General features: G+C 42.6%; 1 protein-coding gene across 3 annotated transcripts in view; it reads left to right on the top strand.

Annotated features, from left to right (window-relative positions):
• Window positions 1–25,710, top strand: part of MTUS2 (microtubule associated scaffold protein 2) — a 366,148-nt gene that overhangs the window by 174,242 nt on the left and 166,196 nt on the right. For all 3 annotated transcript variants that reach the window (XM_072134356.1, XM_072134358.1, XM_072134357.1), the window contains exon 4: window positions 3,200–3,406. In XM_072134356.1, the coding sequence (XP_071990457.1) occupies window positions 3,200–3,406 (207 nt within the window). The remainder of the gene's footprint in view (window positions 1–3,199; window positions 3,407–25,710) is intronic.

Genomic DNA, 25,710 nt, shown 5'->3' on the forward strand with positions numbered 1-25,710 from the left:
ACCAATTTTTGTATATAGTATTTTTAATCTTTTGGGCTGTGGGGCTGTAATTGAACGTGAAGGTAAAACGTCTTGAGTTATGCTGCTTTCTCCTAATGTGCTTGGGGTGTAGCAGATTCTCACGTTTAAGAGTTGCTGCTTTTTGGAAAGCTTCTTCGATGGTCTTAAGGGGGTACCCTCTTTTTAGGAGCCTCTCTCTGAGATCATCTGCTTGTGCCAGAAAACATTCTTCACTACTGTTTATCCGCCTTAAGCGGACAAACTGGCTGTATGGAACAGAAGTTTTAACATGTTGTGGATGATAGCTTTCGTGGTGTAGGAGACTATTTGTGGTTTTGTCTTTTCTAAAGACGGTGGTGGATAGAGAAGAGTCTTTAACCTGTACCAGTACATCTAAAAATTCACATTGTGTCTCTGCAATTTTGTAAGTAAACAGCATATTCATGGCATTATCATTGATGTATGACATAAATTCTTGGAACACTTCTTCTGTACCTGACCACACCACAAAGATGTCGTCCACATATCTTAAAAAACAATGTATAAACTTAGCAAAGCGATTTCTTGCTGAGAAGACATATTTGTCTTCGAATACGGCTAGGAAGACATTGGCGTATGTGCACGCCATGGGCGTGCCCATGGCTGTGCCATCGATTTGCTTAAACCACTGGTTCTCAAATTGAAAGGTGTTATTAGTAAGGATAAAACGAATGGCGTCACATATAAAGTCTACGAGACTAGTGTTCCGATTAGAGTTAAGCAGTACCTTTTTCACTGCCTCTATCCCTATATCGTGAGGGATTCTAGTATAGAGGCTTTCCACGTCTATTGTGGCTAATTTGAAGCCGTCCTGCCATGGGACATTTTCTAAATTCCGAAGGAAATCATTTGTGTCTTTTAGATACGTGGGGATCTCATGTAAAACTGGTCTTAAGATCCAATCTACGTATCTAGAAAGGGACTCCGTAATGGAACCCACCCCAGCTACGATAGGACGCTACTGGGGTCATTAAATAAAATTACCCCTACTGGCAATTTTAAATATGGCCAGTGTAGACATTGCGATCAAAACATAAGAGCCAAGCACCTTTGTTTGGGTGGCATTGACATACCATTACGTCAGTTCTTCTCCTGCAAATCACAATTCGTGGTTTATGTGATCATATGCCCATGCAGGTTTTTTTATATAGGAAAAACAATACGCCCCCTGTACATCAGATTTAGCGAGCATTGTTACTCAGTAAAAAGTGGAAAGGGCGCCCCAAGACTCATTGAGCACATGAACAAAATACATGGAGGCAGTACACAAATACTTCGTTTTGGTTGTATAGAACACGTACCAGTACCACCTAATGGCGGGGATCGCCACAGGGACCTCTTGAGAAGGGAGGCACGGTGGATCATGAGAACCAATGCAATGGGCCCCCTAGGTCTTAATGACAAAAACAGAAAGAGTTTTTCTGTAATCGAACAAATGTTGTATATGTTCACGCAATCCTGTGCTACGGTCTATACTGTTTTGTAGTTTATTCGCATTCATGAAAAAAACGTGGAAAAAAATCTGCATATCTTTTTGATATGTCGACACTATATATTTCCTAGTTTAACATAAACATGGTCTATTTAGTATTCTTCTATACTTGTCATATAGGAAAACTCGCTCTCTTCGCTAATGCAATTGTTTTTAGCTCGTTTTGCACAATGCTCTTTATGAACACAGTGTTTCTACGCTCTTGACCAAGAGCGTCTTTGGTTGCTAGGCTACAAGGAAGTGACGCCCTACCTGTTATTTTAAGTATCAGGTGTGGACGCCACTCCATGGAGGCTAGAGAAAGCGCCGGACGGCGCGAAACGGCTGTTGCCTTGTGTTACCCCCTGCTCCCACCCCTATCCTGTCTTGCCTGTGCCACCGTACTTTTTATATGAAGACAAAATAAAGAAGAAGTTTTTATGGTGAGTGGCCGCGTTTTCTCTTTTTTCTTTCAAATGTGATTTTATGGACTCTTTTCTGCCACACGCTTAGCACCACCATTATACTTCTATCACAACGGACGTCATCTCAAACCAATACATCACTATATCCATATATTGCTGCAAAGTGTCCTAGATAGTGCCCCTTCCTACTCCTCTTTCCGTGAAACAATTTTTTGACTATTCCAGCTTTCTGAGACTCCTATAGTACTCTTTTAACCAATGGCCACTCATTTTTAGCAAAAAAAAAAAAGCATTCATTGCTATTCTCATCAAAAACACTTTTTAATCTTGCCTGGCTGCCTACCAGAATGAGCAGGGAGACAGAGGGGGGCGTATCTGTTTTGGCTGGGTCCAAAAACCCCTTCGATCATCACTTTTAATACCTGATGAATTCCTGCGTCTTCGCACTGCATCTACAAGGGCTCTACATGTTCATTCCCAGTCTGAAAGAGTGGTACCCAACTCTCTACTGAGTTTGCATATCACTGTCATGCATGTGTGGATGCGAACCAACTCCACCACTCACTGCACATGACAAGTGCCGGCATTGCAGTCAAGGCAAGGAGGATGACGTCGGAGGAAAGGATGAGTAGCTGGCAGTGGTGATGGGAGGGGTGGTCGGAAAGTGTTTTTTTTATTGGACTGCTTTTTATTTCAAAAAAAGGGTAGCCATTAACTTTGGGAACCTGTCAATATCAGGCATATTAAAAAATGTGATGACAGGTGCCAATATAGGGGTGATTTTTTTAAAGCGCTGGCGCATCATACATGTGTCAGATATGGCAAGAGGCTCTGATTCTCTGTGCACCTTCTACAGGCTGGCCCAGGTCACTGCAAACCACTGCATGGCCCACTCTGCACCCCTCTCCACCCACTTGCTGTGGAGGTGGTGTAAGGGGAGGAAAAGTCCTGGCCATACAGTTTTTGGCCTGTAAAAGACAGACAGTGGTAACTAATCTTCTTTGTCAGGGTCACAATATGCCTATATCCACTTAATCACAGTGTGACATAGAAATTGCCATGTGGGCGTAGCTTCAAACAAATTGTTTACTTACAGTAAATAACTACGGCAATGCCTTCGAGGTTGTTACAATAACAATGCTATGCATGTTGATATTTTACACTCTAGTTTTTGGTAATAGCTGAATTTAATAATTAATTAACTAATAATTCGGCAATTTTTTTTCGACAAGTCACATTTTTGAATGTTCTTTTTGTGTTACAGAGGATCTTAAAAAAGGTTCCATACCAAATGGTGCAAAGTCAAATCTGCCGAAGCCTTGCCAATCTGGCCTGCGTCCCCCTGGCTACTCCCGCTTGCCAGCAGCTAAGCTTGCGGCTTTTGGATTTGTCCGGAGCTCCAGCGTGTCATCACTGTCTAGCAATCAGTCTAATGAGAGCGTCCAAAGCGAGAACAACAGGGCAGCAAACAGTAAGTCCACAGAATTCTGTTTTTGAAGTATTTGCTTTTGCTAGTGGGCACAGCACATGCCAACTACACGATCAGGCCAAGACAGTAATTAAATATTTTCCTGTTTGGCAAGAAAATTGTATAAAGCAGAAGCTTTTTTTAATACCAAATTATAAAAGATCCATAATTGATGTTCAGTTAAATCTGTGACCTGATGAACTGCTTAAGCTCCAAGTTTCATGGTGGAGACCCAGTTGGCAGAAGTGTAACTTCTCCTTTACCAGATGTCCCATATATCAATTGTTATTTACAATACTGGTTTCATTGAGACCCCATAGGCCCAGAAACTCGGTGCATTTGCTAACTTAGAACTAATCTTCTGCCTATATGTTTTTGATGTTGGAGATAACTCAATAACGTTAAGACTTTGGAGGACATCCTTGACTGGTGGCAACTGTTTTGGAATAATTTAGCAAATTCTGCAAGAATTACTAAGTTTTCCTCTTCTTAGGGTGAAAAAATCCTAATAAGGCCATATCTGGGGATCAGATTAAAGGGGGGTCCAGGCTAAATCCTATGATTAGAAAAGGTCTTAAATAACAAAAAGTTGGGGTTCAGAAATTCAGCACACCACCACCATAGAAGTCCAGTTATTCTAAGAAGTTGACACAGACATATATGACAGGTAACAGACAGTGGCTGAACCTGCAACTTAGCCCCTAAGGAGGTGGTGATTTGTAGAAACCTGGTCTGACCACTACATAGAGAACAGAGATTTCGACTTCCTGTCCCATTCTTTACTCATCAGAACAGCTAATCTGTATATATACCTATTCCATTGATATGATTGTAATATTTCTACCCCTGGAAACCTCTTCAAATCCCTGGAACAACCACCCTTCTGCTCCTGCTCAGGGGCCATCTATGGTCTGTGTCCACCTTTAGTCATGTGTAATGCGTTGAAGCTATTGCTATAAATAAAAAGTGTATATTTACGAGTAAAGTTATCCCTAACCAAAGGGCTCCCTAAGCCACCAAGTCATGGGCATCTCCTTTAAACCTGTGTTTTTCTGGGTAATTACCCCTGGATGTATCTCTGGAAGTTGTAGGTGCATGTACTTGGTCTCACTAATGCCAAGGACTACCCCCATGGATGAGTCCAGAGTTATTTCTGCCCATTTAGAAGATATTATACTCTATAACCAGGGGTACAGATGGGACTGAGTTTTCCAGGTTTGATGTTATTAGCCATCAGCAGAACCTCTTTAGAAATAGAATGATACCGTCAGTTTCGTCTGGTTTAGAGCTTGTTGACACGCTTTTTACTTATGCTTGATACATTGTTATACAGACAATATGCACAGGTTTATCTTTCCACCTCTTTATCCTTAGTTCACTTTTTACTGGCTTAAGGTTTGGTACATCAAAGACGTAGGTGTCATTCAGAATACACCTCTGCCTGCACCTCTGCTGATTGCTTCTCCTTGTCTCCTCTGGTCATATTTCTCCAATAGCGATAACTACAGTAATACATGCAAACTCTCAGCTTAGAATTGGTTTTGAATTCGAAAATGTTTATGTCCCATCCAAACAGACCTGATTGTGTGGCTTCTTCAGTCCATCCAGACCCGGCAGGAGCAGAGGGCTTTATCTGACCCTGTAATATCTTCGTATCTATAGATACGGAACCCAGACTGCCAGGTTGGTCCCAACCACCAGCTTTTTGCTCTTTTATGGGCAATGGGAATTTTAAGGATGATGGTAAAGGTACTTTTAGGTCATACAGAAAGGTTCTTACAGATTAGGAGTCCTTTGAGTTGTTGAATTTGGTTTGGCGAGATACTTAGATTTGAATTCTCTTTCCCATAATCAAAGGTTTCTCATTGGTTAAGTATCTGGATTTGGGTTCTTGGTGTGTGGTGTCTTGAGGAGTGGTTGTAAAGTAAGCGCCAAAGCCAAATTGGAGTGGTTCTCATGAATCCGAGGTAGAAAGTTGGGGGCAGATGCTGAATGGGAGTCAAGGTGGAATCATGTTTGCGGAAGGGGAAAGGGGGTTTCAACGCAAACTTTAGTACATGGTGCCAAAATCAAGTGTTTTTCAAGACATTACTGTGATATCAGTGGACCCTATAGGTCTTATGATCTAGATGTAGGACATGAAAGGAAGCCTTGTCACATTATCCATTACTGTTCCATGTATCTGCCGTTGTTTCCCTCGTTGGCTTTGTTCCTATTCCCAGTAATTGCACCAGACAGGTATTTTCCTATAAAGCTTTACATTGAATGAAATCTTCCCACGCATTGCATTAAAGTTCAGGATTCCTGGTGTTATGAAGCGTTTCATTTCTTAGCATTTCTATTGTATGGTGCTGCTTTTTAGGTCATGGTTAGAACATTGCAGAAATTATATGAAGTATGACATTCAGCATTTTACTCCTGGTTCCCCCTCAGTAGTTTCAGATTCAGACGTGTTCACATCTATGTGACTACCAAGGTCAGTAACTTTTCCTCTGACTTTGCATAAATCAAAAGAACAAGTGCCTACTGGAAACTTCATAATACAGTATTTCTTATCAAAGCAAGGTGCTTCCTTCTCCATTATCACTCCCTACTAATCTGCTTTTTACTGATATTTCCCCCAAATTCTCTCTTGCTAGGGAGATGGACAGAAGTTTACTGAAGTGTCAGATTACATAGAAGCTCTATGGAGAGGGGGGGGAGGAGTCGAGGGTACAAAATTTCAATCCAATGGCTGGAAGTGCACAGCAAACTCATAGACATAAACTGCAGAGATGAGAGCTGCTAAAAATGTAGATTACAAGTCACATAATGACCAGATGTATACACACTGGAATACTCATTCCTGAAAAGTTAGTTGAAAAGGTTAGATCTGCTTTCAGTGAATGAGTCTGTAAACAACAAAGGATAATTCTCAGTTGTGTGTTGAATATCATCATGAATATAGATTATATTTCTTTGTTTCACATATAATAAGTCAGACACTTTACTGTAAACCTCAGCGAGGTTTTATTGTTTGAAAGACATAGGGAAATGTCTTACAATAGGTCAAGGGACAACATTTTCCCCCGCGCAGGGGGAATAGTAATGAAAACAGAATTTTCTCGATACATAGCCAGCTTCTGTATCATTCAAAATCATAAACCATAGGGGAACCAGGAATGGGGAGGGGACACAGGGGTAGGAGAAAATATACAGGTGACAAGATCACAAGATCTGTATAGTGTAGGGCATGGATAGACGAAGACTACATATGGAGAAGTGCTGGAGCCATGTCGATGCATAATGGACCATTAGGGTGACAGGGATAGAGCTCTCTCGAGGGTGGGGGAGCCTTGTGAAGCAATGCATGGGTTCCAGATCCCTTCAAATAGTGGGAAGGTGTCTGTCCTAGTCACCTCAGTTCTCTCAAACAGTATCAGTAGGTTGATTCTGTTCTTAGCCGCAGTAAATGATAGGTCTGGAGATTTTGTGGATGTGAATTCTATGTGAATTCTAGTCGCTAAAATTATAAATTGTACTAAGCGATGGGCTTTGTTCTTAACATTTGCTGGTTTATCTCCTTGTAGGGTTACTGCTGGGGTAACAGGTATTGCGTTACTTAGTAGAGAGCAGATGAGGGTTTTCACGTGGTTCCAAAGGGAGGCCACTATAGGGCAGTGCCACCATATATGGGCCATATCGCCCAGGGCATTGCAGCTTCGGAAGCAACTGTTCGGCAGGTGGGGGTACATATTGGCAAGACGTGCGGGAACATAGTACGTTCTATGGAGCAACCTAAGAGAGGTCTCTTAACGAAACTTGCTAGCTGCCTTTTGCTAGAGTGCTACAGCAGTGTCTCCACCTTGGCAGGGAGAACGGGCAACCCAAGTCCGACTCCCACTGCTCCATAAAACATGACTTGATGTCTGGAGACGGAGCATTGGAAATAGAGTATAGGAAAGTGATTGTTCCTCTACCGAATGGGTCATTTATACAGATATTTGGGGAGTTTGAGGATGTCCCTGGGATTTATTGCACGAAATCTAATAATTGATTAAGTCGAAAAAATTCTGAGGGAGGAATCTTGTGTTTGGATATAACCTCATTGTGAGACAGCGGTTTACCCCCGGACATTAGGTGTCGTAAATGGGTGATACCCTTCGTCACCCACCATCGAAAGTTCCCCGATTCTAGTCCTAGAGGAAAATTAGGGGTAACAATGTATAAGAGTTAGCTTGCACTTTATGTTGGATGGAGCGCCAAATTTTTAAGGAGTGAAGTGAGAAGGGGGAAAGGGTCTGCAATAAGGTTGGCATTGGGCCTGTCATCCAGAACTGGCTTGGTACTGGAAATGGATGGATTAGCTGTGATTCATGCAACATCCATCTGGGTGCATTTTTGGGAGTGACAATAGAGGCAAATTGGGATACTTGAGCCACTTTATAGTGAAGGGCAAATTGGTTAGTGACATACCACACCGGCTTGTATGTTTGAACATGGTTCTCTGCGCTGGATTCGGGTCCGGCCGGGATTCATCAAGGCAGTTCCTCCGACGTCCACCAGGTGGCGCTGCTGCGCTGAAGTTCCCTGAAATGCACTGAAGTTCACAATCCTATCCTGGATGAAGGTGAGTGCAAGCTCCGCGACACAATTTCCTTTTTTAAATGCGGCGGTTTTTCCGAATCCGTCGGGTTTTCGTTCGGCCACGCCCCCCGATTTCCGATCGCGTGCGCCAAAATCCCGGGGCAATTCAGGTACAATCGGCGCAAATCGGAAATATTCGGGTAAAACGCCGGGAAAACACGAATCGGGCCCTTAGTAAATGACCCCCAATGTTTGTTGTTAATGTTTGTTGTTCCATATGAATTTGGAGATATGGGAGTGAATAAGCTGTAAGGTTTTTAAAGGGATAAAAGTGAGTAAAGTTTGGAAAAGATACCACGGTAGAGTAATCATTTTTATAGTATGAATACGGCCTAAGAAGGAAAGAGTGGGCTTTGACCATTTGTTTTAATGTATTTGGAATTGTTGTATTAGTGGTGTGTAGTTCCAGAAGAACAATGTGGACATGTGGTTTGTTAGGCGCCCGAGATATGTGATATAATATGGTTGAATCTTAAAACCAAAAGAAATCTAGTGTCTCCTTAAATAAGTAAAGCCATAACACAATATCGAACTTCTTTTATTTATCTAGATATATAGAAAGATATAATGAAAGCAGTAACTATTGTGTGAAGAATAAAGGTCCACCCTGTGTTTAGACCTTGGGAAAGTGGGATAGGGAGGAATAGGAGAAAATAACAACCGGGGAAACATTAACATACAGACATGTAGTCCGGACAAAGGGGTATCAAGGAGAGGACACATAATTAGGTGTCCCCACACTGAAGATACCAGGAGAGTTTGACATGTCTCCAAGGTCATGTAGTATCTACTACATTTTGTGTAAAGTTCAGACATGTGCGGATACGGCATATGCTATGAGATCAATTGCATAACATAAGAAACCCATAATAATGAGAGAAATCAGAAGAAACTATAAGTCAACGAAAGTCAACAATGCACAGTTTGAAGCAGGTTAGTAGACTGTGCCACATCTGACTAGACGGTTGTCCGTTTCTAGTATGATAAGGAAAGTGCTAGTTGTGACACGGCATGCAGGGAAAGCCGTGGGGCCTCTGAGGTAGTGTTGCTTCATCGGCATATGGGATGCCTGCTCGTTCCAGGGCTCTACGGCCAGAGAGCTGCCATTAATTAAGCAACCTTGTGATTTGAAGTGCTGCAGTAATAGGTGGCAGATCTCAGCACCTAGTCAGGGTAGCAGGGCAGATGTCAGTGAAGTGTTTTACTGAGTCTGGGAGTCCTGGGAATGCCACACTGACCGCATTTACAATCAGATCTGTAGAATCCTCTTGTTGGAGTTTGAGGACCACATCTCTGGGGGAACCTTCAGGTCTGGGTCTCCCCAGAGCTTGATGAATCCGCACTATATAGATGAGGCCAGGGTTAGCTTGAGGTAGAAGGAATGCAAAGATATTGGTGGCTGTTTCCTTGAGTACTACTAGTTGTAATGTTGAAGCTGAGCTCAGCTCTTTAACAGCTTTATTTTTCACTATAGTAGAATTGAGGAGGCAATAAGGATTTTTATGTTTGATCAATAATCTCTTGTTTTCTCTTGTTGTCCTTATTGCTTCATCATAGCGATCAGTTTTTTACAGTTAACACAATGTGCAAAGTCACAAAGCTCCGGGTCATTACATTTTATAGATGGACATTACAGTTAAATGCTAGACGTAAACCTTAGACAAACATATTCATCTCGCCCCCCCCCCCCCCCCATACAAATGTGCACTGTGCTTGGCCTAGCATGCATGAACTCTGAATGGGTAAAAGGGGGTAAACTGCTGCCTGGCACTCAAGGTCGGCTCCAGGTTCAATCGAGGGTGACAGAGCCTCAGAAGACCCCTTTAAAGTGATTTTACAAGGGGGCATTAAAAATTCAGAAACTAAAACAGTCTCTTGTTCCATAAAATTCCCTAGTTTATCATACCAAACATGATCCCCCTCATGGTTATATTATATAAAGCCCCCCTTACCCCTATGGATTCATTAGATACAGCCCCCCTCAACTTATGTACAGCCAGAATAATAAAACTCAACAAGCAAATCCTTCTTTCTTCCAACATCTTCTCAAGGCCTCTCTTTCCAGCATGTATAGTGCCATACCACTCATAGTCTATGAGACTTCTGGGCCTGAAACAATACAAACTTTGAATATTTTGAGCCATTGTAACGTCCATGCCTGAGGGCCGTTCACACGTTGCGTTTTGGTTGCGTTTTCATTGCGTTTGAAACGCATATACAACAGCTGATGTGAGGTAATTTGCCCAATTACATTACCGTTTACGTTTGTAAACGCAATGTTAACGCATGAGTAAACAAAACGCATGTGTTAACGCTTTGTTAACGCATGCGTTAACATCACGTTTACGATGCGTTTTGTAAACGGAAACGTTAACAGTGATGTAATTAGGCAAATCACCTCTCCTCAGCTGTTGTATATGCGTTTCAAACGCAATGAAAACGCAGGTCAAAACGCAACGTGTGAACGCGCCCTGAACGTCGCTCTATCCGCAGTTGGTGGAATAGAGGTGTTTATTTGTGTGTGAACTGTGGCTTATTCTTGTGTTTGGATTAACTGAGCCACAGCCTGCTCGTTGCATTTCTGTCCTGCCCAGCAAGGGTTACTAGCCTGATGGACAGTTCCCCCAGTGTACTGCAGGAGGCATGTCCGGGATCGGCTTTATATACCTGCCCATTCCCATCTCACCTTATTGGTTATTTTGAGTCTGACCTGTGTATACTTGCTTGATCTTGACCTGACCTGTGTATATCCTACCTGTACCTGTATCCATCAGGCTTGCTGGTTATTTTGAGTCTTGTCTTCCCTGTGTTTCTAGTTCAGTTTTACCTGTCTCTGTTTGTCTGCCTGTATCTGTACCTGATCTGTATATTACCCGCTTGATCTTGTCCTGACCTGTATATAACCCGTTTGATCTTGACCTGACCTGTGTATATCCTGCCTGTACCTGTATCTGACCTGTGTATAATCTGCCTGAAGACCTGTCTATATCTGTTCTTTTGTCCCTGTCTCGGTCCTGTGTTTGTATTCTGTGCTCCAGTGTGAACACTGGTCTATTCCTGTATTCCGGTTACCTGTTCAGTCTTGTGTTGGATTCTGTGCGCCAGTGTGAACACTGGTCTATACCTGTATTTCCGTTACCTGTCCGCTCCACCATCCAGCAGCTGCCAGACGAAGTAAGTGTCCCCTGTCCTGTTGTAGGGTCACTCAGGGACCGTCAGTTAGGTTCCTGATAGTGGGTTTGCCCTTATCAGGGAGGTTTATCTGCTTTAGGCAGGGCCTTAGCCCGCAGGGACATTGCAGGATGAGTTCAGCACCACTTACGTAGTCTGACAGCTAGCGCCAAGCCTGTTTGTGGTTGCGCGTTTGCTGGACAGGTGCTGACAGCCATATTCTCTCACTTAGTGCATTTTTTATCCGTAGATTTCATCAGTGGCATAAAAAAATCTATTCATAGTTTAGAGAAGCGATGGTAAACCTTTTAGAGGTTGAGTGCCCAAACTACAACCGAAACCAAATCGTTTATCCCAAATTGTCAACACTGCAATTTAAGTAGTAACTTATTGTTCCCTGCTCTGTTACAGCTTTCAATTGTATCACCGTCCTGAGGACACCAATACTGTAAAAAGAAAGAGAAATTCACATTATCATTGTAGCTTTCATTCATGGTCCCCTTGACGAATCACGGTTCTGGAGCACCATCGTCAATCCATCTCTGCCCACATCTCCTTGCTCCTCCAGCAGTTTTAGGTAGCCAAGGATGTCTCTCTATAGCAGTGATGGCGAACCTTTTGGAGACAGCGTGCCCAAACTACAACCAAAATCCACTTATTTACTGTGAAGTGCCAACATTGCATTTTAAGCAGTAACTTATTGCTACCTGTTCTTCCACGTCTTTCAATGGCATCGGCCGCCTGAGGCCACCAATACAGTTGAAAGAAGGAGGGCAAATTCAGACTCTCGTTGTAGCTTCTCTCCAGGGTCTCTCTGTAGAGGCAGAATCGTGGCTCCAGAATGAGAACCTCTAAAGATATTGCAGTTCTGTCAACACCTTTTCACTTTTCACAGTTCCAAACAGTCAATGAAATGTCGCTTTATTTGGTGAACTCTTTCCTGGAGGGATAGTCTGAGTGCCCACAGAAAGGGCTCTGCGTGCCACCTCTGGCACCCGTGCCATAGGTTCGCCACCACTGCTCTATAGAATAGCGCCAAACGTGGCACATGCTGGGTGACTAAGGACTGCAGATGGAGTCCTGTCTGGCAAACTCTGTAATGGGGTGACAGACTGGCTGCTCACAAAGCGGACTCTGAGTGCCACCACTCGCACCAGTGCCATGGGTTCACCACCAATTACTTAGAAGATCAATCTGATCCACTGGCAGAACTACCATAGTGACTTCCTTTGGGTCTGCACAGAAAGGACACTCAGTGGCAGTGGTGAGGACTGAAGACACTGACCATGCACCAGATACAAGCGTACACATAACTGTCTGGATGTATGCAGGGCACAGTGCTGGGGTCTAGCTGACCTCCTGCAAGTAGCAGCCAGATAGGAACTCACATGTTATACCTTCTGCACGGGCTCATCAGGGATCCTTCTCCCACCTGAATACTGAGGGTTCACTCCACTGACATCGCGTCCACGCTTCCTGTACAGCGCCTGTGTGCTGGGCTACAGTGAGAGCCTCCCCCTCCTTCAAAAACAAATGCTGTAGTCAGAGTCATGTGGAGAGAACATGTGAAGGACACATGCAGAGTAAGCACACATACAGAAGACCCCTGTCCTCTGCCCCCAAGATATGTGTCTTCCTCCATGTGTCCCATGTCCTCTGCCCCAAGTTATTTATCATCCATGCTTTATTGTGTCCCCCATCCCACAATCAGTTAATCCCTTCAATTCTCTCCTCCTGTCTGAGGCTGTGACAACACGTGTTGCCTAAAGTGCTTTGTAAAATGCACTTCAATATGATTGGGGAGGCCCTTGACCCGATTGCCTTGACCCCTCCCAGCTTACATAGTTTAAACGTGTCCATGTACAGGCAAGTGAAGGCCCACTTTTGTCCTTTGTTTGCTCAGTATGTGTAGCCGGAAATACTGGGTGGAATATTGTAGTAGACTACGCTTTTCCATCCTGCTTCCTGCTGGCAAAAAATTAGAGGCCATGGGGGACAGTTGTCACTGTATGGCATCTATCCCCAGCATCCACTAAATGTAGACTATGGATGTTCCATAGCTCTTTAAATATGGTCAGCCTCCTGCTAATATTCACTCCTCAAGAAAAGGTAACTATCTGCTGTGGTACCCAGTATATTGGCACATCACAACATAAGTGACAGAGGCCCCACACAATAGTTTCCGATGGGGCCCAATCAATTCTAGTTATGTCTCTGATATGATCAGTGGAGGTTGGACTGATGGCATCTCCAACTAGATGAGGACGGACTCCTAGCAATCCGGAGAATAGGGGTCCCATTCTCACTGTGTCCTCGCTTTCCCTTCAGTAGTATAGTACAGCTTAGATAACAGCAGATAAGATGCAAACTTGGTAAATGCCTTTTGAGTAATTAGAGAGAAATCATATATAAAGTTATAGGATGATGATGCATGGGTTGCCCGAAGTAGTGGGTTATAATGTAGGCATCAGCCCAGGACCCAAGGCTTTACAAACCACCCACCAACCCTGAAATACACACACATATACTGGCTCAGGACACGTGTTTCAGGACCCTTGAAGATATTTTAACTGCAGAACTGAAAGTGGACAAAAAGGAACCCTCTCTTTTCCCAATAAGCTTGGTTCTGGTACCGTGTGGACACAGCCCAGCGCCCATAACAGTCTTAATGCGGTCGTCCTTAACTTGTTCCCATGACTGTTCCCATGACTCCATGTTTTGTAGACATTTCCATTCCAGCTTAGTTTTGTGATATTTTCGTAGGACGTTTCCATCACAGTCAATGACGTTGACTGTTTTCCTGCATTTGATAAACTCAACATATTTGATGTGCTAATCTCTCCGACTTGTTAATTGAATCTGATGAATGATATCCCTAAGGCAGCGCTTGTAAAGAAAGACACTGGCAATAACTAGAGTTCAGAAACATCATTCAAAGCGAATGTAAAGCCAAAGCAGTAACATTTGTCACACACAATACATTGCCCATGAAATATTAATGCTGCCTTCCAATAGCATAAGGTGTGAGACTGAGTAGTTACTCTATAGAGATATTCTTAAAGTGGCAAAACATTAAAAGGTAAACTTGATAATTAAAGTAAAATAAATGGGTCTAAAAGGCAAACATTTTGTTCGATGACCTTACAAATATATAATAGTATCTTGGCCATTGATATGTATATATATATATATATATATATATATATATCGGTATAATAGTCTCTGATTTTTAAAGAATTTATTTGCAAATTATGGTGGATAATAAGTATTTGGTCAATCACACAAGTTCATCTCAATACTTTGTTATAGATCCTTTGTTGGCAATGACAACTGTAAGTCTTTTCTGTAAGTCTTCACAAGTTTGGTACACACTACTGCTGGTATGTTGGCCCATTCCTCCATGCAGATCTCCTCTAGAGCAGTGATGTTTTGGGGCTGTCGCTGGTCAATACAGACTTTCAACTCTCTCTAAAGGTTTTTTATGGTGTTGAGATCTGGAGACTGGCTAGGTCACTCCAGGACATTGAAATGCTTCTTATGAAGCCGCTCCTTCCTTGCTTGGGATCATAGTCATGCTGAAAGATTCAGCCACTTTTCATCTTTAATTCAGTCCCATCTATTTCAATGAGAGCCTACAAAAGGTTTTGAAAAGCATCAGAGCAAGAAAACTAATGCTATACTCACCTTCTGGCTTCCTCTCCCGGCCCCGCAGCTCCGTCTTCTCCTTGGGCATCCTCGGCCTGGGGGCATCACTATGAAACGGCGCAAAGAGAAGAAGCCAAAGGTGAGTTTAGAGGGTTTTTACAAGAGGGCCCTGCTGTAGACTTTTACATTAATCGGGGTGGGGGGGGGGGGGTTATGTTGTGGATATTCCGTAATTAGGGGGGTCTGCTGTAGACATGTAAAGGGGGACACCAACAAAAGTTTCTTCTATAAATCACACAGGTGATGAATCAATAAAAAGGCAGAGAACATTTCCTCGTCTAGGGTAGCTGAAAAACATGTTCTCACCCTTGTGAGGATTATTCATAGACTCGCTTAAATCTTCCAGACATTCAGAGTAAATATCATCCAAATCCACTAAATGGAAGACAAGGCAGCACTGTGTGGTGAGCGAAGAAGTCCTTTGAGCGCAACCACAAATATATAAGGATTTACAGAAGACACTTTTGTCGGGATGTTTTTTTGGTATGCTTCTCCTCCAATAAGTATCCCCTTTTTGTGATGTAAAGGGGGGCATCTGCAGTGGACATTTCATTAAAGGGGGGCATCTGCAGTGGACATTTCATTAAAGGAAGCATCTGCTCTGGATATTTTATTAAGGGGCCATCTGCTGTGGACATTTCATTGAATGGGGCATCTGCTGTGGACATTTCATTAACCCCTTAAGGACGGAGGGTTTTCCGGCTCATTTCTCGCTCTCCAACTTCAAAAATCCATAACTTTTTCATTTTTCCGTGTACAGACCTGTGTGAGGGCTTATTTTGTGCGTAACAAATTTTACTTTCCCGTAATGTTATTTATTTTAACATGCCGTGTACTGCGAAGCTGAAAAAAAATTCCAAATGTGGAAAAATTGAAAAAAAACCGCACGTGCGTCACGTTCTTGTGGGCTCAGTTTTTACGACTTTCACTCTTCGCTCCAAATAACACGCCTACTTTATTCTTTGGTTCGGTGCGATCGCGGTGATACCAAATTTATACAGGTTTTATTGTGTTTTAATACATTTTCAAAAATTAAACGAATGTGTACAAAAAAGAAAAAAAATTTTTTGCCATCTTCTGACGCTAATAACTTTTTCATACTTTGGCGCACGGAAATGTGTGAGGGGTCATTTTTTGCGAAATGAGGCGACGTTTTCATTGCTACCATTTTGAGGTCTGTGCGACATTTTGATCATTTTTTATTTCATTTTTTATGTTATGTAAAAAGGTGTAAAAGTCGCATTTCGGACATTTGGGCGCCATTTCCCGCCTCGGAGGTCACCGCCGGCCGTAACCGTTTTTATATTTTGATAGATCGGGCATTTTGGGACGCGGCGATACCTAAAATGTCTGTGATTTTTACTGTTTGTTATGTTTTATATCCGTTCTAGGGAAAGGGGGGTGATTTGAACTTTTAATATTTTATTAATTTTTTTTATTTTTTAAACTTTTTTTTTTCTTTTTTTTTTCACTATCTTTTAGACCATCTAGGGTACAATAACCCTAGATGATCAGATCGCTCCTACCATATACTGCAATACTACAGTATTGCAATATATGGCGTTTTTGCAGGTCTTACATTACAATGAGCCACTGGCTCATTGTAACGAACCTGCATAAACCATGTAGCCTCGTGTCAAGAGAAGACCCGAGGCTACCATGGTAACCGATCGCCGCCCCCCGATGACGTTCGGGGGCGTGGCGATCGAAAAAAAGATGGCGGCGCCCGCGCGCCGCCGTCTTTTAAACGCCGCCCGCGACTTTGCGGGCGGCGTTTAGAGGGTTAATAGCCGCGATCGGTGCAAGCACCGACCGCGGTTATTAGCGGTGGGGGTTTTGTGCAAAATGCAAAAACCCCCACCTCTGTATGAAGAGGACTCAGCCCGTGAGCCCTCTTCATACTTCCCTTATACCTCTGCGCCGTAGAGCTACGGCGCAGAGCGTTAAGGGGTTAAAAAAATGCATCTAATGTGACATTTCTGTAAAGGGGCTCTGCTGTGGACATTTCTTTAAAGGGGGCTCTGCTGTGGACATTTCTGTAAAAGTGGGCTCTGCTGTTGACATTTTTAAAGGGTGCTCTGCCGTTGACATTTCATTAACGTTGGCATATGCTGTGGACATTTCTTTAAAGGGGGCTCTACTTTGGACATTACATTAAAGGGACTCTATTGTGGACATTACATTAAAGGGGGCTCTGCTGTGGACATTTCTTTAAAGGGGGCATCCAGAATGGACATTTCTTTAAAGGGGGCATCTGTTGTAGGCATTTCATTAAAGGGGCATCTCTTGTCGACATTTCTTTAAAGGGGGCATCTGTTGTGGACATTTCATTAAAGAGGGCATCTGCTGTGGACATTTCTGTAAAGGGGGAATCTTCTGTGGACATTTAATTAAAAATCGCAACTAATGTGACATTTCTGTAAAGGGGTAATCTGCTGTGGTTATTTCAGTAAAATATGCGAGATCTGATGTGACATTTCTTTAAAGGTGAGCTCTGCTGTGGACATTTTAAAGGGGGCTCTGCTTTGGACATTATATTAAAAGGGCTCTGTTGTGGACATTACATTAAAGGGGGCTCTGCTGTGGAAATTTATTAAAGGAGGCTCTGCTCTTACATTTCATTAAAGGGCACATCTGCAGTGGACACTTTTTATTAAAGGGGGGCTCTGCCGTGGACATTTCATTAATGAGGTGCGGCTGCTGCTGGATTTTTCATTAGAGTAGCGGCTGCATTTCCTACCCTCGGGCTTACACTCAAGCTAATAACTTTTCTCAGTTTTTTTGTGGTAGAATAAGGAGTCTTGGCCTATACACAAGTATTTAAAGTATAAGGGGGAGTTCAGCTGAAGAGTGCACAGAGGCCCGGGCAGCAAGGGGCAGCATCCACATACCTGACACTGTCTGGGAGATCTGGTCTGGACAGTAGTCTATGTGGAGGGTTTTATGCAGTTAGGGAATGTTATTGGGTTTCCTAGATAGATGGGTTATAAGAACACGATTGAAGTTCATCATTAAGTTCCTTTTATGAACGGTACAAGATTAAGGATATAGAGTAGAAATTAAGTCCTAACATCCAGACGCTAGGGGAACCCTAGTTGTGTGAACAGCCCAGGGCCCATGGGACTTTTAACCTGCCACTGTATATACTATAGTAAATTTTTACTCTCTACTGAACTTTATGGCCCATGAAACATTACGGTACATGCTATGGGAAACCAAACCACTCCTCTTTTGCTACTTATTAAGGCAGCCCCCTTACCATCAAGCATGAGTTTCGGGAAGCCTTATGACATTTTGTGGGATTAAAGCAAAACCAGTATATCTATTCCAGAAAGAGCAGATTCCCAACTGTAAAGTTCACTATTTCGAGTTGGTTGTGTCTCTTCTATACAGCGTAGAGAATTGGTTTAGCAAAGCAGTCTCAACTGGCAACGTCTCCATAAGGAGAACTCTTATTCCCTGGACCCGTGGAACACCAAACACTAGGTCTCCTTTACTAAGGGTTGTGCTGCTCACTTTCGCTGGACTGTGCACCTTTTTCAATGATTACACGGCTTTAAGACCCTTTTTGTGGCACTCAAAATCCGACTGATTCGGACAATGCACTTTAGGTGAACTCCAACAGAAAAGTAAATGTGCCCACTATGTTGTTCCCAGTGTAGGGACTGAGGAGGACTGAGCAGGATAAAGGGTCCTTTGACCAGCCCCTTTTGGTTATGTATTATACAGATTAGTTCCCAGCGGAGTCACAAAATAATTTGTAATACGAAGAACTTAATTGATAGACCCTCATACAAATAAACACACTCCATCCAGGCAGCAGTAATGACATTTCCCTGCTGTGTCTCTGAACATACCCACCCTCCAGATCTCCAAAGCACAGAACGCTGAATACGGTTACTATACCATCACAGGTATATAATTTATCTTACCGTAGCATATGCTTTAATATTCATCAGTGCCAGAAAGAGCTTTATATGTGCAGAGAAAGAGCACTTTGACCATGTGCAGGTTTCACAATATTATGCAAGTGTCACTCCGACTTCAAAATACCCACTGGTAAATATATGTCCCCAAACGCGTGTGTGATATAAATTGCATGGGAACATTTTCTAGTAGCATTTGATTCTCATCGGGAGAAAGGTCAGAGACGCTTGTATTTATTCTGAAAGTTAAGCCCCAGCTGGGAGCAGGAACAGCTGTGTGAGGATCATCGGGAGGGCTAACCTCATCAGGGCGAGGGATCCTGCTGGAGTGGCATTTAGAATTTGCAGCTTCGTCTGTGTATTGTGCCCATATCTTATTTTCATATACTACTTATTGAGATGATAAATTGCCTTGTGAGTGATTGCAACTAGGAGAGGAAGGGAAATTGTATTTTGGAAACTCTTCAAAATGCACACTTCAACGTAATGGGATTTTCATCCGGCTGATACCTTTGCTATCGTTTTGCTGTTTGCCGTCGGTAAAATGCTGCAGTTATGTCATCAATTCTTGGAAAATGTAAACTTCCAATTGTGTGATGGTTACATGTGAAGCATCGGGGCTTATAAATGTGCCTGTGATGTGTCCTATACTATATTTGTCCTTAAAGGGCTTGTACCAAGTATAATAAATATCGGCCAACATTTAGAAAAAACAGTCTGTGCTATGCATAGTGTGCAGGGGGCGCCAGATTCATGATGTCTGGCACCTGTTCTTCAATAATCTGGCGCTCCCTGCCCTGCTCAGGCGGAGTGCAGTAATTTATTTTTTTGGTGCACTATTAACATAGGGCGTGTGACACTTCTGTTGAACTTTGCATGATAAATGTGGTGCACAGTTCGACTGAGCACAGGAACGCCCAATTTCAGTGCCAAAATTTGTGTATCATGAATAGTGCAGCTGCACCACAAAATTGTTGTGTGCGACACAAATGTGGCGCGGTAACTACTTAAATACATGTGCGAGCAGTTTGCACCTAAAAGAACGTGCAAAGTCTGACAGAAAACTGGTGCAAAGCCCTTAGTAAATGTGGGCCATCCCCTATCCACAGGATCCCAAGAATGGACCTCCACCAATGCTGGGAATGGGGTTTCCATTCTCACTAAGTGATGGTGTGGAGGGATGAGCAATTAGGAGGGTTTTTCTTTATTAAATAGTAAAAAAAATCCATACACCATAACTTGCAGCAATACCAGCGCGTTTCAATGCAAAGCGTTTTATCGTGACCGGAAACTCTGGTGTGAACAATAGACTTTTAAAACACTCGTCCGTGCTGTCAACCAATGAGCAGACCCCAATATTGTCTCGGACCCGCCTCATGATATCATGATGACTTCAGGTAAGGGTTAACATAATAAATAGAGTCCAATGTAACACAATGGGGCAGATTTACTTACCCGGTCCATTGGCGATCCAGCGGCGCGTTCTCTGCGCTGGATTCGGGTCTTCCGGCGTTTCACTAAGGCAGTTCCTCCGACGTCCACCAGGTGAACTGCGCTGAATGCACTGGAGTTCACCAAGCCGGGCTGAGTGAAGGCAAGCGTGTGTCCCGCGACACTTTTTTTTTCAAATGTGGCGGTCTTTCCGAATTTGTCGGGTTTTCGTTCGGCCACGCCCCCCGATTTCCGCCGTGTGCATGCCGGCGCCGATGAGCCACAATCCAATCGCGTGCGCCAAAATCCCAGGGCAATACAGGAAAAATCGGTGCAAATCGGAAATATTCGGGTAACACGTCGGGAAACCGCAAATCGGGCCCTTAGAAAATGACCCCCAATGTATCATACAATAGGAACAGTGTATTTTCATTCTGCACTACTAGAACCGCATTTAAAATATAATAATTTTACATTTATCATTATGTCAATATAGATACCTGTTTTATGGGCCTCCTATGGGTAATGTTGCAGCACATGTCTTATCAGATATTTTCAAGGGGATATGTTAAATTCCATGTTCATGATAAGTAACGATAAAGATGATATATACCTGGCATTGCTGCTATTATACAGTATGGATGTTTTTACTACAGAATAAAAAATTTCCCTGTGAGTTGTGCTGGATGTTTCACTTCTTCTATGCAGTTCTGCCTGTGGCGTTCTGCCTGGTTTTGAGCACTTGGTTTGGGTCATGGTTAAATTTATCACCTTTTCGTTTAAATCAATGTTGGTAAAAATTGAAGATTCCCAGATGAGGCTCCTTAGGCTGTAATGGACCTGCGCCAAAGACTAGCACTTCACATACATCACATCTACATAAAAAGCCGGCATGGACTCTATGAATATAAACCCAAGTCTATATGAAACATTAAGGTGGATACCAGGAAAAAGGACATAAAAAACCCTGAAGCGTCCAGTTATTATTATTGTATGTCTTCTCATGATTCCTATTGTGTCATCTCTCTGGGAATCAGACCATATTTTAAACATGAGAACTAATGGCCCATGGTGTTGGTGTAGTATAATGTAGCGCTGACTACTGTTATGTCATCTCTAACGCGTTGTCTTAAGGATAGCGGCGTGACAGCGTTACTGGATGGATGATTAATATGTCAATCATACAGACATCTAGAAGCTGCGAAAACAAAGCTGTGTAAGTCATAGGCACACAGTAGGGAACCGTTCTGGGGAACGGCACATAACAAAACCCATTCACGTCGTGTAATGTTTAACAACACAAGATAATCCACCGATTTTTGAGAAAGAAGCTGCTGCCACCAGCATTTAGAAACGTATCGGCTAACATTGAGGTATCTTGTCCCAAAGCAATATTTTTATAACCTTAATACTTTGCCGTCCTCCTCAGTCTTCAATTCTTCTCTCCTTTCTCTGTGAGTCCCTAGAGTGTTTACACACAATATACAGGAAGGTTTCACAGGTGGTAGGGACTGCTGCTCCCTGCTCATTCTGGAGGGAGGGGGAGGTCATGTGATGCTACTTGCTTTAGTTAGCAAGAGAATCTCTGTCCAGATCTATGGATACAAAAGTTTCCTGCAAAGAATAGTGAGGTAGTGTGTCTCCCTTTTTTTTATATAAGTTCTTGTATCCCATCCTCTGATTCTGCAGAACTTTTTCTGTCTCCTTCTGCACCTGATGCTATATCATACATACTCCTCCGCAACAAGTCTTCCACAAGCATCTGCTTACCAAACAATATCTTCAATATCACCAGACAATATCACCAGTCACTATACAGTCCGGTAAGTTTAGAGGATTTGCTTGTAGCAATGTCATTAGCTTTGCTGCTAAATGATTTTATGAGAAAACACAAGGTGCTATAGGTAGCATGTTATTGTCACAGCTTTAGGGCAAAGAACAGAAGAGGCTATTCTCCAGCCACTTTACTGCTGCTAAGGAAGATTTCTAACAAGTAGCTTCAGAGCAGAAATTATGAAAAGCACAATATGGACACTGGGGGGAATAATATATTCGAATTTGGTAAAAATCCTCATGAGTTAAACTTTAAGGGAAAGTGCAGGGTTAGTAGCATACTAAATTACACAGTTTATTTCCATGTGTATTAGGAGCTGTATGCAGATAACCCCAGCCTTGATAAATCTTTTTGATTTTTATTTCCGTTGTGTTCTTCTTATGGTGCCTGCCACTTTTCATAATACTAAGCTAAGTGTACAACCTTCCAAATCAAACCACAAGTAGAAGTTGCACAGTGTAAGGCCCATTACACATAACTGTGTAGGCGGACGTGATCTGGCCACACAATTCGTGGTCAGGTCACGACCCTCATAGAGATCTATGGCACCTAGTCATGTTGTGGTGACCTATGTATTATATTTGTCCAGATTTGTGGCGTGGCTAGCTGTATATGGAGAGCGGTGAGGAGTGCTCATTCTTCTACATCTTCTCCACCTGACCACGTGCTATGCCATGTGAGCATACAGTCATGTCTATGAAGCCAAAGTTATGCAGTTGCAGAGACTGGCAGGGGGTAGTTATGTTGAGAGTGAATGGTGGGTTTTTAAAGGAAACGTATCCATCAGTGATCTACCTGATAAAGTAGATCCCATAGTAGGTTTCTGCCATAACATTAATCCCTATCATTCTTTAAATTAATAATTTAATATAAATATAAAAATAAAATCTTTATGTTTATGAAAATTAGCGCCGGAGACTACTGCACAGCAACTCCGCTTCCCAGACAAGCTACAGCGACGCAGCTTTATCCGCGAAGCCGAAGCTACTCTGCCGAACTCTGACTTGGCAGATGAGTGAAGAGGAGCGAGTAGACGGTATCAATACAAGCTACCGGGGCGTGGAGTGCACTGGTACCCTCTGGCGAAAATTGACATAAACATAAAGATTACATTTCTAAGGGGTTAGGCTTTATTAAATCATTAATTTAAAAAAAAGAGGATTAATGTTATGGCAGAAAATATGGGATCTAACTTATTAGGTAGATCCCTGATAGTAGATTTCCTTTCAATGGAAGTTCTTGAGGAGGATGCATGACCTGAGCTGCTGCAGCACAATGATGAAGGAGTGGCTGCCGAATGAAGATGTGGTGCAGGTGTCTGACCGCAGCATAATATCCTCCAATACCAAATACTTTCCACCTAAATTTCCTGTTCTCTTAATCACAAAGAAATCTTCATGGAAGGACTACAGCTCCAAATATAAAACACAAACTTCAGTATACTCAATTGAATGTTTCCCAATCCAACTGCACACTGAATGGTGTTATTGCATCTATGATCTAAGCATCTATGTGTCAATTATTACTTGTCTTCTCACTCTATGTAGAGAATAAGTGAGACTAAAGCTTGCAATAATACTGTTTTTTTTGTGTTTTGTAACAGTTGTTTCAAACACTAAGAGTTACAGTATATAAATGCTTACAAATATTAAGCTTAAGTAGAAAATGTATTTCTCCACCAGATACTGTGTCTTATGATCCTCTCAAAGAAGAAGCATAAATCACTTTCTAAATTCACTTTTTCTATGAATATTTAATTTTTACAAAATTATCTGAAAAAGCTTTTGTTAGTTGTAATTCTTTAAATGCTAGAAGGATGTTGTCTGCAGAAGAAGTATTATGGCAGTAAAAAAGCACCAAAGTCTCCTGATGCTAATGTAGAATTTATTGTACATGGATTTGTAATATACACGATTTGTGGGAATGAGTGTTGCCATATTTGGCCTGATACACAATGTAATGTGACAGACTGTGAACCCTAAAACTAAAACCACGAGACGGTCCCTACCTACTAACTCAAAACCACCCTATGCAGTGGCCAGTAACTATGCGGCAGTCCCCGCTTAACTCTAAGTGATAACAACACACGAAGACAAGACAAACAAACAAGTAAGAAAAGTCACAAATGCAGAGGACAAGGAAGTACCAAATCAACAACAGTGATAACCAGAAAGGCAAGTCAAGGGTTCAGAAGATATCAGATATGAGCAAGCCTGGTAAAGTGTGAACTATAACAAGCACTGAGAAAACCTAGAACCTTTTTATGGGAAGTCTGAATACGGGTTCAAACGCTGATAGAATAAGGATTCTGCCCATTACATAAGGTTAACTGTAAGTGAACCAGAAAGGGCACTGCTGGGTGTGATGCATAATTAATCAAAACTTCTATGAAGAAATAGATCAATTTTCACTAGTAAAGACAGACAGGGATGCACCAGCCATGAGGCGAATTGATCATCTTGCCTCAGGCAGCACTACCTGCAGCAAGATGGGGGCAGCATCAGGGGGCTATAAACAAGGACCTGACACGTGCAAATAATGTCTTTTCACACCCAATGTCAGACACTGCATGGAGAACCCAGTTACTAAAAAAGATAACCAAATATATTCCTACTGGATGTTCTATAGCTCGCCTCAGGCAGCAGCGAAGATAGCACAATGATTATCATCACGTCCCCAGCAAAACCTTGTTGATCGAGGATGATGGCAGCACAAATATTACACGCAACCTGAGTAATAAGTATTTTCCCCATATGTACAATTATAAGGGGATATACATTTGATTGTTGGAGACATGATCAATGGGACTCCCAGCAATCACAAGAACTTACAGCTCCATTAGTCAATGGAGCGTTGATAACTGATGGTCTCATATATACACATATACACTCACCGGCCACTTTATTAGGTACACCATGCTAGTAACGGGTTGGACCCCCTTTTGCCTTCAGAACTGCCTCAATTCTTCGTGGCATAGATTCAACAAGGTTCTGGAAGCTCCTCAGAGATTTTGGTCCATATTGACATGATGGCATCACACAGTTGCCGCAGATTTGTCGGCTGCACATCCATGATGCGAATCTCCCGTTCCACCACATCCCAAAGATGCTCTATTGGATTGAGATCTGGTGACTGTGGAGGCCATTTGAGTACAGTGACCTCATTGTCATGTTCAAGAAACCAGTCTGAGATGATTCCAGCTTTATGACATGGCGCATTATCCTGCTGAAAGGAGCCATCAGATGTTGGGTACATTGTGGTCATAAAGGGATGGACATGGTCAGCAACAATACTCAGGTAGGCTGTGGCGTTGCAACGATGCTCAATTGGTACCAAGGGTCCCCAAAGAGTGCCAAGAAAATATTCCCCACACCATGTCACCACCACCACCAGCCTGAACCGTTGATACAAGGCAGGATGGATCCATGCTTTCATGTTGTTGACGCCAAATTCTGACCCTACCATCCGAATGTAGCAGCAGAAATCGAGACTCATCAGACCAGGCAACGTTTTTCCAATCTTCTACTGTCCAATTTCGATGAGCTTGTGCAAATTGTAGCCTCAGTTTCCTGTTCTTAGCTGAAAGGAGTGGAACCCGGTGTGGTCTTCTGCTG

The sequence above is a fragment of the Engystomops pustulosus genome, chromosome 2 (assembly GCF_040894005.1).
Source record: "Engystomops pustulosus chromosome 2, aEngPut4.maternal, whole genome shotgun sequence".
Classification (NCBI taxonomy): Eukaryota; Metazoa; Chordata; class Amphibia; order Anura; family Leptodactylidae; genus Engystomops; species Engystomops pustulosus.